The 16,121-nt window shown below is 44.7% G+C and overlaps 1 protein-coding gene across 10 annotated transcripts in view; it reads right to left on the reverse strand.

Moving 5' to 3' along the window:
• The window catches only part of acmsd (aminocarboxymuconate semialdehyde decarboxylase), a 169,522-nt gene that overhangs the window by 39,184 nt on the left and 114,217 nt on the right, over positions 1-16,121 (reverse strand). For 9 of the 10 annotated variants that reach the window (XR_009511534.1, XM_059966279.1, XM_059966275.1 and 6 more), the window contains one exon: positions 950-1,045. The exons of the other annotated variant lie outside the window; for it this stretch is intronic. Coding sequence is in view for 8 of the 9 variants with exons in the window: in XM_059966279.1 (XP_059822262.1) it covers positions 950-1,045 (96 nt within the window). In the remaining variant the exon portion in view is untranslated. The remainder of the gene's footprint in view (positions 1-949; positions 1,046-16,121) is intronic. 10 annotated transcript variants of the gene reach the window in all.

Below are 16,121 nucleotides of genomic sequence, written 5' to 3' on the forward strand. Positions count from 1 at the left end.
GGAATTAAAATGGTTGGCTACTGAGAAATTCCACTTATTGCAGATGGAGTGGAGGTAGCTGACAAAGTGAACCCACAATTTACTTTGGGTCTCACCACTGTAGAAGAGGCTGTTCAGGAGCACCATATATAATAAACAACCCCATCAGATTCACAGGTGAAGTGGAACTGGAAGGACTTAGGCCCTGACTGGAGGTGAAGGAAGAGGTAAATGTGGAATTGTAGCACTTCTGTCATTTGCAGGAGGGAGATTAGTGGAGAGGGATGAGTGCAATGGGAATCATGGAGGAAGTGGAGAGCTGAGGGGAGGTAATGATGTTTTTAGTGGTAAGAACCCATTAAAGATTGTGTAAGTTGCTGAGAATGATGGGGTGACAGGTGAGAACATGAGGAACTCTGTTCTTGTTAAGTGACGGGAAGATGGGATGAATGCGAATCTCCAGGAGATGGAGGAGATGTGGGTAAGAACAGCAAGAATGGAGCATCTGCAGATGCTGGAACACACACAAAAATATATTGCAGGAAGTCAGCAGGTCAAGCAGCATCAATGGAAAGGATTAATCAGTCAACATTTCTGACCAAAATACTTCATCAGGAATGAGATTTTGGGTAGATAGAGTCAGGTGGGGAAGGGGTAGAATTGGGATGTGGATGATAGATAGAAGCAGACACAAAAGTATATGGAACCAGACAGTGAGAGATCAAGGTGAAAGTGAGACAGCTAGGAGGGTGATGAACAGAAAACAAGGAAACAGGACTAACCTGTTAGTCCTGACGAAGGGTCTCGGCCCGAAACGTCGACTGTGCTTCTCCTATAGATGCTGCCTGGCCTGCTGTGTTCCACCAGAATTTTGTGTGTTTTGTTACTACAGGAAGTTGCTTTTTCTCTCAGTCGCGTTTCACCCACAGTTATTGATAAATTTCTTTGAAGTTCTAAATATAGTGCTTACCTCCATGGGCAAAACAGACTTTCAACTTGGGAAATTTTTCAAAGGTACCACCAAACAGCATGCAACAGATTGCAGTCGTTGTTTCAGTAGGCATGCCTAAAGAAAATGAAATCAATGCATATCTTCACTCAAAGGTTAGTCAAATGTTAAAGTGGAGTGGGTGCTTCTATCTTTTAAACAACACACACAAAATGCTGGTGGAACACAGCAGGCCAGGCAGCATCTATAAGGAGAAGCACAATCGACGTTTTGGGCCGAAACCCTTGGGGTCTCAGCCTGAAACGTCGACAGCGCTTCTCCCTATAGATGCTGCCTGGCCTGCTGTGTTCCACCAGCATTTTGTGTGTGTTGTTTGAATTTCCAGCATCTGCAGATTTCCTCGTGTTTGTTCTATCTTTTACACACTTATCCTTCCCAAGTTAATGGAATCCAAGCTGAAAGGATTGGAGTTGAGAAGAATAATAAATCAGCCAGGATCAAATAGCAGAGCAGACACAATGGGTCAATTGGCTTAATTCTGCTCCATTGTCTTATGCTACTTACGAAACGAAATATTTCAAGATGAAACATTAGAACCATATAACAATTACAGCACGGAAAAAGGCCATCTTGGCCCTTCTAGTTTGTGCTGAATGCTTACTCTTACCGAGTCCCACCTACCCGCACTCAGCCCATAACCCTCCATTCCTTTCCTGTCCATTTTCCTATCCAATTTTTTTTTAAATGACAATATCGAACCTGCCTCTACCACTTCTACTGGAAGCTCGTTCCATACAGCTACCACTCTCTGAGTAAAGAAGTTCCCCCTCTTGTTACCCCTAAACTTTTGCCCCTAACTCTCAACTCATGTCTTCTTGTTTGAATCTCCCCTACTCTCAATGGAAAAAGCCTATCCACATCAACTCTATCTAACCCCATCGTAATTTTAAATACCTCTATCAAGTACCCCCTCAACCTTCTACGCTCCAAAGAATAAAGACCTAACTGGTTCAACCTTTCTCTGTAACTTAGGTGCTGAAACCCAGGTAACATTCTAGTAAATCTTCTCTGTACTCTCTCTATTTTGTTGACATTTTTCCTATAATTCGGTGACCAGAACTGTACACAATACTCCAAATTTGGCCTCACCAATGCCTTGTACAATTTTAACATTATATCCCAACTCCTATACTCAATGCTCTGATTTATAAAGGCCAGCATACCAAAAGCTTTCTTCACCACCCTATCCACATGAAATTCCATCTTCAGGGAACTATGCACAATTATTCCTAGATCATTCTGTTCTACTGCATTCTTCAATGCTCTACCATTTACCACGTATCTCCTATTTTGATTATTCCTACCAAAATGTAGCACCTCACACTTATCAGCATTAAACTCCATCTGCCATCTTTCAGCCCACTCTTCTAACTGGCCTAAATCTCTCTGCAAGCTTTGAAAACCTACTTCATTATCCACAACGCCACCTATCTTAGTATCACCTGCATACTTACTAATCTAATTTACCACCCCATCATCTAGATCATGAATGTATATGACAAGCGACATTGCACCCAGTACAGATCCCTGAGGCACACCACTAGTCACCGGCCGCCAACCTGACAAACAGTTATTGACCACTACTCTCTGGCATCTCCCATCCAGCCACTATTGAATCCATTTTACTACTTCAATATTAATATCTGACTGAACCTTCCTAACTAATCTTCCGTGTGGAACCTTGTCAAAGGCCTTATAGACAACATCCACTGCTTTACCTTCGTCAACTTTCCTAATAACCTCTTCAAAAAATTCAATAAGATTTGTCAAACATGACCTTCCATGCACAAATCCATGTTGACTGTTCCTAATCAGACCCTGTCTATCCAGATAATTATATATACCATCTCTAAGAATACTTTCCATTAATTTATCCACCACTGACGTCAAACTTACAGGCTGATAATTGCTAGGTTTACTCTTAGAACCCTTTTTAAACAATGGAATCACATAAGCAATACACCAATCGTCTGGCACTATCCCTGTTTCTAATGACATTTGAAATATTTCTGTCAGAGCCCCTGCTATTTCTACACTAACTTCCCTCAAGGTCCTAGGATATATCCTGTCAGGATCCAGAGACTTATCCACTTTTAGTTCCAGTATTTACTCTTCTTTAATCATCATAGTTTGCATAACTACCCTACTTGTTTCCCTTACCTTGTACAATTCAATATCCTTCTCCTTAGCGAATACCGTAGAAAAGAAATTGTTCAAAATCTCCCCCATCTCTTTTGGCTCCACAAATAGATGTCCACTCTGATTCTCTAAGGGACCAATGTTATCCCTCAGTATCCTTTTGCCATTAATTTAACTGTAGAAACCCTTTGGATTTATTTTCACCTTACTTGCCAAAGCAACCTTGTATCTTCTTTTAGCTTTTCTAATTTCTTTCTTGAGATTCTTTTTACATTCTTTATATTCCTCGAGCACCTCATTTACTCCATGCTGCCTATATTTATTGTAGATCTCTCTCTTTTTCCGAACTAAGTTTCCAATATCCCTTGAAAACCACAGCTCTCTCAAACTTTTAATCTTTCCTTTCAACCTAACAGGAACATAAGGATTCTATACCCTCAAAATTTCACTTTTAAATGACCTCCATTTGTCTATTACATCCTTCCCATAAAACAAATTGTCCCAAACCGCTCCTTCTAAATTCTTTCACATCTCCTCAAAGTTAGCCTTTCTCCAATCAAAAATCTCAACCCTGGGTCCAGACCTACCCTTCTCCATAATTATATTGAAACTAATGGCATTGTGATCACTGGACCTGAAGTGCTCCCCAACACATATCTCTGTCACCTGACCTATCTCATTCCCTTACAGGAGATCCAACACTGCCCTTTCTCTAGTTGGTACCTCTATGTATTGCTGCAAAAAACTATCCTGCACATATTTTACAAACTCCAAACTATCCAGCCCTTTTACAGAATGGGCTTTCCAGTCTATGTGTGGAAAATTAAAATCTCCCGCAATCACAACCTTGTGCTTAATACACAACCTTGTGCTCTTCACCATCTACATTTCGGACTTCAACTACAACACAGAGTCTTGCCATCTTCAGAAGTTTTCTGATGACTCTGCCATAGTTGGATGCATCAGCAAGGGAGATGAGGCTGAGTACAGGGCTACGGTGGGAAACTTTGTCACATGGTGTGAGCAGAATCATCTGCAGCTTAATGTGAAAAAGACTAAGGAGCTGGTGGTGGACCTGAGGAGGGCTAAGGCACCGGTGACCCCTGTTTCCATCCAAGTGGTCAGTGTGGACATGGTGGAGGATTACATATACCTGGGGATACAATTTGACAATAAAGTGGACTGGTCAAAGAACACCGAGGCTGTCTACAAGAAGGGTCAGAGCCGTCTCTATTTCCTGAGGAGACTGAGGTCCTCTAACATCTGCCAGATGATACTGAGGATGTTCTATGAGTCTGTGGAGGCCAGTGCTATCATGTTTCCTGCTGTTGTGTGCTGGGGCAGCAGGCACCAACAGGATCAACAAACTTATTCACAAGGCCAGTGATGTTGTCGGGGTGGAACTGGACTCTCTGACGGTGGTGTCTGAAAAGAGGATGCTGTCCAAGTTGTATGCCATCTTGGACAATGTCTCCCATCCACTCCATAATGCACTGGTTATGCACAGGAGTACATTCAGCCAGAGACTCTTTCCACCGAGATGCAACACCTCATAGAAAGTCATTCCTGCCTGTGGCCATCAAACTTTACAACTCCTCCCTCGGAGTGTCAGACACCCTGAACCAATAGGCTGGTCCTGGACTAATTTCCACTTGACATTATTTACTTATTATTATTTAATTATTTATGGTTTTAATTGCTATAGTTCTACACTATTCTTGGTTGGTGCGACTGTAACGAAACCCAATTTCCCTCAGGATCAATAATGTATGTCTATCTGTCTGAAAACATTGTATGAAGGCAGTCCATTATCTGTACTAGGAATCTGTTGGTTTTGTTCATTTAGTCAACTCTGCTGACGGAGGCAAACAACACAGCTGAGAAGTTCCTGGTGATACTTTGGGAGAATTGGCAATATTCATGTCGAACTGAGATAGTACCATCAGCAGAGTGACATTTTATGCTAATTGCTCTTTTGCAGTAGACATTACTGGGAAGTCAGAGATTTATAATCTCTCTCTAATTATCATTGAACTGAGAAGATCAACATATTGGTGGGTCTGAATTCTTGTATTGGGTAGACGGGATAAGAATAGCAGACTTCATGTATGATAATATGCTTGTTTCATGGTCACTATTTCTGATAACTGATTTTTTTTAATTACAGATTTATTTATACTTGAATTTAAATTTCCCAGCTGCTCTTAAGTAATTGCAAGGCTGAATCAAATGTGGTGACAAATCAGAGAATTAGCAGAGGGAGACTGAAAATCTGGCTGAGTGGTGCCACAACAACAACCCCTCACTCAATGTCAGCAAGACCATGGATCTTATTATTGACTTCAGGAGGATGAAACAGGAGGTCCATAAGCTAGTCCTCACTGGGGAAATCAGAAGTGGAGAGAGTCAGCAACTTTAAATTCCTCGGTGTTATAATTTCAAAGGATCTGTCCTGGGCTCAGCATGTAAGTGCAATTATGAAGAAAGCACGGCAGAACTTCTACTTCCTTAGGAATTTGCGACAATGCGGCAAGGCATCTAAAACTTTGACAAACTTCTATAGATGTGTGGTACAGAGTATATTAACTGGCTTATTACAGCCTGGTATGGAAACACCAATGTTCTTGAATGGAAAATCCTACAAAAAGTAATGGATACAACCCAGTCTGTCATAGATAAAGCCCTCCCCACCAATGAGAACACATCCACAAAGCATTGTGGCAGGAAGGCAGCATTCATCCTCAGGGACCCCCACCACCCACGGCTCCCTTCTCACCACTGCCATCAGGAAGGAGGTACAGGAGCCTCAGGAATCACACCACCAATTACCCCTCAACCATTAGGCCCTTGAAACAGAGGAGATAATTTCACTCAACTTCATTTGCTCCATCACTGAAATATTCCCACCACCTATGTACTCACTTTCAAGGACACTTAATCTCATGTTCTCAATATTTATTGTTTATTTATCATGTTGGTATTGTGTCCAGTAGGATACGGACAGCCAGTGATATTTTCAGTTGTGAGGCCAGCTGTCATGCCAGAAACAATGCATTGTCACTTCATTGAGTCAGAAACGATGGCCACTGAACTAAAGAATAATTTGCATGTTCTGGCATAATATAATCAGTGTTGCTGGGAATGGCAATAGATAAAGGAAAAGAACAAAAGGTTAATCAAACTGATTACATCGGAAGTATCGGTGTATTCAATTGGCTATGTGAATCTCTCAGATCAAACAGAATGCCCAGTCATGGGAAGAGATTGTTGGTGAACAGATTCAAGGGTATTTTACTGATACTTTATGTGTACTTCTCTGTTATATGTGCTCTATTTGCTTCATGTTGCATGTGACTCGGTACTGCATTTTTCACCTTGGCCCCGGAGCAACAGTTTCGTTTGACTGTATTCATGGGTATTCATGAATTGTTGAATGACAATTAAACTTGAATTTGAAGGTGGTTAGAGCCCTTTGAAAAAAACAACATCCTCATCAACTCCTGGGAATCCTTAGCTCATAAATACTCAAAATTGAGAAGGAACATTTGTGAAGGCTTTGAAATCAGGCCTTGCATTGGGATCACACAAAAAATGCACAAGAATGGACTACAAGCCAACCTTGATATTGAATGCCTGACTTACGGCCAACTCCTGCATATGAACAAACTCATCCTGGTATCCAAAACAAGATATTACCGCCCAGTGGCTCTAACATCTGCTATCGGGAAGTGCTGCGACAGGTTGGTCATGGCACCCATCAATTTGAGAAAGTCATTTGGTGGCGCTGTAATGGCAGGAAGTGGAGTGTTGTCTTTCTGTGTCTAATTTTTCGGTCGATTACGTGTCTGTAGCGGAAACAACTAACAACTCTGGTGATCCAATACACAATGGGAGTCCTACTACTGCCTCGCAACCAATACATAAAAAACTGTGGCTTGAATTGGTTGCTATCCGAATTGTACAAGCGAGTGCGGAGTCTCGGCCTGACAGAGCGAGGAAACGGGGCAGGAGAGGAGTGCGGCAGCTGCTGAAGAGATTGGCAGGTAAGCAGAAGCGCCTGCCTCTCCCATCTATAATGCTTGCTAATGTAGGTCCCTAAGACACAAAGTTGATGAACTTCATGCAAACATGAAATATCAGTGGGCATTTAAGGAAGCTAATGTCATATGTATCACTGAGACCTGGATTGATGATATGGTTGCAAACTCAGAACTTTCTCCGGATGGTTTTAGAGTACTGCTTCGATGAGACCGCGATTCTAACAAAAGTGCTAACAATCACGGAGGTTATTTTATGTGTATGTGTGCAGGAAGCTTGGTGCAAAACTGTAAAGGTCAGAGAGACACACTGCTTACCAGATGTTGAACTGCTGGCCACTACTTTTAGACCAAGATATTTGCCCAGAGAATTTGGCCAGCTGAAGTGTAATGTACTGAGGTGGGGCGTGGTCGACAGTCCGCCCCTGCATTTCTACTGACCAGCACTATTTATTGTTACGTTTTAGCTTGGGTTATACAGTTATTTGCTTGTGTATTTGTGGGATACCCTAACTGTAACCGGGGTGTGATCCTGTCGGTGTGAGACTGGTTGGGATCACACTCCAGTCATGGTGCCCGGTCTGTTTTGTGTTTATCACAGTAAAACAGCTGTTGAATTAACGAGCTTTCTCGTCTGTCATTATGGACCAAATGCTCGCCACGGTATTATATTTACCTTCCGCGAACACCACTTGCTCAGCAGAGTGCGTGCACCGCATAGAGAGTAACTTTCCCAACTGCCCGTCTTATTTTTGGGAGATTTTAACAGCTAGCTGCCAACTTAACAAAGTTCTGCTCACATATCAACAATATATATGTGTCATGTGCCACAAGATGCGACAGGATAATTGACCTCTGCTATGGGAATGTAAATAACAGTTATCAAGCACACAGTAACACCCACCCCACCCCTAATCACAACCGACCACAACGCCACTCTTGTACCGAACAATACTTAAAAGAGGCAGCACGGCTAAAAACATGTTAAACTGTGGAAACCCTGCTGGACTGCTGTGAATGCATTGATTGGGAGGTGCTCACAGCTGGAAGCAGTCTAGAGGGGGCTACTGACATATTCACTGACTGTATACTTTTTTTCCAAGACATTATCATACCCAAAGAAAACAGTCAAAGTACTTCTCAATAACAAACCTTGGATCACAAAGAATCTGAAATCATACTTAATCTGAAGAAAATAGCCTTTACCTCTGGCAACAGGACTGAGGCTAAACTTATTCAGGTGAGGGTAACCAAAGAAATAAAACAAGCCAAAGGGGCCTATAAAGAGGAAGTGGAAAAGCTCTTCTACAAGGACAAAGTTAGAGGCGTATGGAAAAGTGCCAAAACAATGGGCGGCCAGACTCCATCCTTCCCGATTCAGGAGGAATGTCTAGAGTTTGCAGAAGGACTAAACAGCTTTTACTGCAGGTTTGATCAGTACAGTTCACACTGGAGATGGAAGAGCTGACCACCGTTCGCCTATCAGTTGCACTAAGCAGCACCAATACAGGGTTTCATCTGAGAGAGGTGGAAAGAGGACTCCAGAACAAACCCCAGTAAAGCACCAGGTCCAGACAACATCAGTGGCTGGCTACTGAAACTGTGCTGTAGACAACTGTCAGAGGTTTTCTGTTATCTCTTCAACTGCTCTCTCTCTCTGAACATTCCATACCGGGGGGACGTCACGCGATGACGTAGGAATGAGACGCTGGAACCCAGCCCTCCCGTAAAAAAGTTAATAAATCAATGTTTAAGTGAAGAAAAGTTAATCAATACTTTTTAAGGTTACTTATAAACTACTTCAGATTGTTTTAAGCTATGCCTCATAAACAGAGGACGAAGAAAACTACCACCGCGAAGACAGTCAAAGCTGGAACAGAATCAAGGCCTACTTCTACCGAAGAACTGCGGACTCAGGTACAACACACCACCGGTGAAACAGAACAGGAGACTGCGGCAGCATCGGCCATTACTAAAGGAAAAGATCAACGAGAATTGCGCAAGCGTAAAGGAACGAGCATGCGCAAAAGAGAGCAACCAGAACTACAAAATCCAGCAGTGACTGAAACCGACAGTGAAAGTGAATCTGAGAGAGAGCCGGACTCTCTGGAAAAATCAGACGAAGATGAAGATGAAGATGAAAGTTCCTCTGAAAATACAAAAAAGACTTTGAGGCAAATAATGCATAAATTAGAAATTGCTAAAAAGGGGGGTAATGTTGTGTTTTTTTTCTTTCACAACATTAGTAGGGGGGTATTTTGTTTTTTTCTTTATACTCTTTTTCTTCTATCTTTCTGCCTGGATGATTGGTGGGGACACACATAGCAACATGGAGAATTTTAAAAAGATTTCCTAGGATACCATGAAAGTTGAAAGATTAGGTTTTATTATAGATTGGAGTAACATAATTAAAAATAATGACTAATTTATTGAATTTTTTAAGTTTTAATGTTAATGGGCTTAATAGACCAATGTGGCGACCCATTTCCTGGCACATCCGAACCGGCTCACAATTAGATAGCCTACAGGGGTTTGCGAGCACAGAGCTTTGGAGCCTCTGCGCCACGGGGGGCAGGTTGAGGGAGGCTTAAAAGTGAGGCTGAGGATTTCGAATAAAGTTTTTTCCTTCGACTGCAGTTACCGATTCCGTGTCGTAATTTTAGCGCTGCGTGTAGCACACCACTACAATTGGTGACCCCGACGGTCCAAACGATTTTTGGACCAGAAATGACCGACGCCGCCTCTGTTCATGCGGTTTCGTTGAAACTGCCGGGTTTCTGGACACAGTGACCGAACCTATGGTTCCAGCAAGCCGAAGCCCAATTCCACGTTCGCCAGATCACCTCAGAAGACACCTGCTACTACTACGTGGTGAGCTCCCTCGACCAGGACACAGCGGCCCAGGTCCCGGAGTTCGTACAGTCGCCCCCGGCAGACGGCAAGTCCACGGAATTCAAAGCCCTGGTCCTCAGGACTTTCGGACTCTCACGGCATGAGCGGGCTGCCCGTTTACTGCACCTGGATGGCTTGGGCGACAGACCTCCATCGGCTTTAATGAATGAGATGTTGTCTCTCGCCGACGAACACACACCCTGCCTCATGTTTGAGCAGGCATTCCTGGAGCAGCTGCCCGAGGACATCCGCCTGCTACTGTCCAACGCGGATTTCAGTGACCCCCGGAAGGTGGCAGCCCGGGCGGACTTGCTGTGGAACGCCAAAAAGGTGAGCGGGGCGTCCATCGCACAGATCTCCCAGCCACGCTCCCAGCAGCAAACCAGTCCAGGCCCGGCCGCAGAGCCCGCCAACCCCCGGCCCAAGGAACACTGGTGCTTCTACCACCAGAGGTGGGGCGCAGAAGCCCGCCGTTGTCGCCCGCCCTGCAAGTTCCCGGGAAACACCAGGGCCAGCTGCCGCTGATGGCTACGGCGGCTGGCCATCGGGATAGCCTCCTGTATGTGTGGGATAGAAGGTTGGGATGCCAGTTTTTGGTCGATACTGGTGCCGAGATCAGCGTTTTACCTCCGACGAGTTACGACACCCGCAGCAGGGCACTGGGTCCCCCCCGAGGGCCGTGAACGCCAGCACAGTAAGGACCTATGGCACCCGTCAGGTGCAGCTACAGTTCGGCTCCAGCCAGTTCACGTGGGACTTTACACTGGCCGCCGTAGCCCAACCGCTTCTGGGTGCGGATTTTTTGTGGGCTCACAGCCTACTGGTCGACCTGCCCAGGAAGAGACTGGTACACGCCGAGACCTTTCAAATGTTCTCCCTGGGCGCAGCCCAGTTGCCAGCCCCTCACCTCGACTCCATCACGCTGTCCGACAACGACTTCACCAGGGTCCTGGCGGATTTCCCATCGGTTCTGGCACCGTAGTTCACAGCAGCCATGCCCAGGCACGGCGTACAGCACCACATCCCGACCCAGGGACCACCCCTCCATGCCCGTGCTCGGCAGCTTCCCCCGGACAAGCTCCGACTGGCGAAGGAGGAGTTCCAGAGGATGGAGGAATTGGGGATCATCCGGCGGTCCGACAGTCCATGGGCCTCCCCCCTGCACATGGTGCCCAAAGCGACGGGAGGCTGGAGACCGTGCGGCGACTACCGCAGGCTGAACGAGGCTACCACACCGGACCGCTACCCTGTGCCGCACATTCAGGACTTTGCAGCAAACCTGCACGGCGCACGGATCTTCTCCAAGGTAGACCTCGTCCGAGGGTACCATCAAATCCCGATGCATCCTGACGACGTCCCCAAAAAGGCTCTCATCACCCAGTTTGGCCTTTTTGAGTTCCTCCGCATGCCGTTCGGCCTGAAGAATGCCGCACAGACGTTCCAGCGGTTAATGGACGCGGTGGGACGGGACTTGGACTTCGCGTTCATCTATTTGGACGACATCCTCATAGCCAGCAGCAGTCATCAGGAGCATCTGTCCCACCTCCGTCAACTCTGCGCCCGACTGAGTGAGTACGGTCTTACAATCAACCCCGCCAAATGCCAGTTCGGACTCGATACCATTGACTTCCTGGGCTACAGGATTACTAAAGACGGGGCAACCCCTCTGCCCGCTAAGGTAGATGCGGTCCGCCACTTCCCCCCGACCCACCACGATCAAAGGCCTTCAGGAATTCGTAGGTATGGTCAATTTCTACCACCGCTTCCTCCCTTCAGCTGCCCGGATCATGTGCCCCCTGTTCGCCCTGATGTTGGGTCCGAGCAAGGACATTACCTGGGACGAGGAGTCTGCCACTGCTTTCGTTCAAACGAAGGAAGCTTTGGCGAACGCCGCAATGCTAGTACATCCCAGAATGGACGCCCCTACCGCCCTCACAGTGGACGCATCTAACACGGCAGTCGGTGGGGTGCTGGAGCAACTCATCGCAGGTCGCTGGCAACCCCTGGCGCTTTTCAGCAAACACCTGCGGCCACCCGAGCTCAAGTACAGTGCTTTCGACTGGGAACTGTTGGCGCTCTACCTGGCAATCCGGCATTTCAGGTACTTCCTAGAAGGTCGGCCCTTCACCGCGTTCACGGACCACAAACTGCTTACCTTTGCGTTTACGAAAGCGTCCGACCCCTGGTCGTCCCGCCAGCAACACCACCTGTCCTACATCTCTGAATACACGACGGATGTCCGGCACGTCTCGGGTAAGGACAATGTCATGGCGGATGCTCTCTCTTGCCCTACCGTTCATGCCCTTTCCCAAGGGGTAGACTTTGAGGCACTGGCAGAGGCGCAGCAGGCGGATGAGGAGATTCCGAGTTACAGAACCGCAGTCTCCGGTTTGCAGCTCCAGGACCTCCCCGTAGGCCCGGGTGAGAGGACCCTACTCTGTGACGTCGCCACCGGCCAACCCCGTCCCGTCGTCCCGACAGCCTGGCGGCGCCGTGTTTTTGACTCCATTCATAACTTGGCGCACCCCTCCATCCGGACAACTGTCCGGATGGTTTCCAGCAGGTTCGTTTGGCACGGACTCCGCAAGCAGGTCAGTGAATGGGCCAAAACGTGCATGCACTGCCAGACGGCCAAGGTGCAGCGGCACACCAAAGCCCCACCGCAGCAGTTCCATCCCGCCCACCGGCGTTTCGACCACATTCATGTGGACATCGTGGGCCCCCTGCCAGTGTCGCGCAGAGCGCGGCGCCTCCTGACTATCGTGGACCGGTTCACAAGATGGCCAGAGGCGGTCCCGCTCACTGACACCACCTCCGAATCTTGCGCCCGAGCCCTGATCACCACCTGGATATCTCGCTTTGGTGTACCGGCCCACATTACCTCCGACAGAGGCGCCCAGTTCACCTCCAGCCTGTGGTCAGCTATGGCCAGCCTTTTGGGGACTCAGCTGCACCACACAGTCTACCACCCACAGTCGAACGGGCTATTGGAGCGTTTCCACCGTCACCTGAAGTCGGCCCTCATGGCCCGCCTGCGAGGAGCCAACTGGGCAGACGAGCTTCCCTGGGTCCTACCCGGCATCCGCACAGCGCCCAAGGACGACCTGTACGCCTCGTCGGCCGAGTTGGTATACGGTGTGCCCCTGGTTGTCCCCGGGGAGTTCCTACCAGCCCCACGGGGGCAAGAGGAAGATCCCGCAGCAGTCCTGGGCAGACTATGCAAGAAGCTCGGTAACCTGGCTCCCACACCCACTTCACAGCACGGGTGGAACCCGACCTGCGTACCCAAAGACCTGCAGAACTGTAAGTTTGTGTTTGTATGAAGGGGCGGGCATCGGCCACCACTGCAGCGGCCATACGAGGGGCCGTTTATGGTGCTCCGGAACAACTGGTCCACGTTCGTGCTGGACGTTATGGGGAAAGAGGAGGTTTTCACGGTGGACCGCCTCAAACCGGCCCATGTGGACCTGGCACAACGGGCCGAGTTTCCGGCACCTCGGCGCAGAACCTCCCAAGCATGTTCTGGCCAAGACTGTGGACATTGGGGGGTTTATCGCCGGTTCTGGGGGGGGGGGCGGTTATGTGGCGACCCATTTCCTGGCACATCCGAACTGGCTCACAATTAGATAGCCTAAGGGGGTTTGCGAGCACAGAGCTTTGGAGCCTCTGCGCCACGGGGGGCAGGTTGAGGGAGGCTTAAAAGTGAGGCTGAGGATTTCGAATAAAGTTTTTTCCTTCGACTGCAGTTACCGATTCCATGTCGTAATTTTAGCGCTGCGTGTAGCACATCGCTACACCGATAAAAAGAAAAAGAATTTTAACATATATTAAAAAAATGAAAATAGATATAGCTTTCTTACAAGAAACTCATTTAACAGATATAGAACATCAGAAATTAAAAAGAGACTGGGTTGGAAATGTTATTGCAGCTTCATTTAACTCAAAGGCGAGAGGAGTTGCAATTTTGATTAATAAAAATTTACCAATTAAAATACAAAATGTATTAATTGATTCGGCAGGAAGATATTTAATTATACATTGTCAAATTTTTTCAGAACTATGGACTCTTATGAATATTTATGCACCAAATGAAAATGATGTAAAATTTATACAGGAGGTCTTTTTGAATTTGGCTAACGCACATGATAAAATATTAATAGGTGGAGATTTTAATTTTTGTTTAGATCCAGTTTTAGATAGATCAACAAAGGCTATTACAAAATCAAAAGTAGCAAAATTAACTCTATCATTGATGAAAGACTTAAATCTGATTGATATATGGAGAAGAATCAATCCAAAAGAAGGGGATTATTCATTTTATTCAAATAGACATAAAACATACTCAAGGATAGATTTTTTCCTATTATCAACAAATACTCAAGATAGAGTGAAAAATGTGGAATATAAAGCAAGAATATTGTCTGATCACTCTCCTTTAATAATGACAATGATAATGATGGATAAAGAGGAATCAATTTATAGATGGAGATTTAATTCAATTCTACTAAAACGTCAAGATTTTTGTGATTTTATGAAAAAGCAGATTCAGTTCTTTTTAGATACCAATTTACATTCAGTTGATGATAAATTTATATTGTGGGAAGCAATGAAAGCATATTTGAGAGGCCAGATAATAAGTTATACTTCTAAAATTAAGAAAATATATGATAGAAATAGATCAATTGGAAAAAGAGATTATAAAATTAGAAAAAGAATCTCAAAGAAATATGACAGAAGAAAAACAAAGACAACTTATTAATAAGAAGTTAAAATATAATACACTCCAGACATGTCGAACAGAAAAAGCGATTGTGAGAACTAAACAGAGATATTATGAACTAGGTGAAAGATCACATAAAGTTCTTGCATGGCAGTTAAAAACAGATCAGATTTCTGAAACAATAAATGCAATTCGAACAAAAGTGAATGAAATTACTTATAAGCCTCTAGAAATTAATGAGGCTTTTAAGAATTTTTATTCTGAGTTGTATAAATCAGAATCAAAGAATGATGAACTTAAGATAGAAGAATTTTTATCTCAAATAACTCTTCCAAAATTAAATACAGAAGAACAGAAGGGATTAGATATGCCTTTTACATTGAAGGAAGTTGAAGAAGCTCTGGGATCACTCCAAAGTAATAAATCTCCAGGAGAAGATGATTTTCCGCCTGAATTTTATAAAAAGTTTAAAGATTTATTAATTCCTCCTTTTATGGAGTTAATACATCAAGCGGAAAGAACGCATAAACTTCCAGAATCTTTTTCAACAGCTATTTTAATAGTATTGCCAAAAAAAGATAGAGACCTTTTAAAACCAGCATCATATAGACCTATTTCTTTATTAAACACTGATTATAAAATAATAGCAAAAATCTTATCTAATAGATTATCTAAATGCTTACCAAAATTAGTGCATATGGATCAAACAGGATTTATTAAAAATAGACAATCGGCAGACAATATAACCCGGTTATTTAGTATAATTCATTTAGCGCAAAAGAGGGAGGAAACGAGTGTGGCAGTTGCTTTGGATGCAGAAAAAGTATTTGATAGATTGGAATGGGATTTTTTATTTAAGGTATTGGAAAAATATGGATTAGGAACATCATTTATAAAATGGATTAAAACCTTAAATACTAATCCCAAAACTAAAGTAGTGACAAATGGTCAAATTTCAACATCATTTCAGTTAACAAGATCAACTAGACAAGGTTGCCCATTATCACCTGCTTTGTTTGTGTTGGCAATAGAACCACTAGCTGAATTAATTAGAATGGACCCAGATATTAAGGGTTTCAGAGTTAATCAGGAAGAATACAAGATGAACTTATTTGCTGATGATGTTCTACTTTACTTAACAGATCCATTACATTCACTACGCAAATTATCTTATAGATTAGAAGAATATGGGAAAATATCAGGTTATAAAATAAATTGGGATAAAAGTGAAATTTTACCTCTTACTAAAGGAGATTATAATCAATGTTGATTAATAACTCAATTTAGATGGCCAGCAAATGGTATAAAATACTTAGGTATAAGAGTTGATAATGATATGAAAAAC

Source organism: Hypanus sabinus, chromosome 4 (genome assembly GCF_030144855.1).
Source record: "Hypanus sabinus isolate sHypSab1 chromosome 4, sHypSab1.hap1, whole genome shotgun sequence".
NCBI lineage: Eukaryota > Metazoa > Chordata > Chondrichthyes > Myliobatiformes > Dasyatidae > Hypanus > Hypanus sabinus.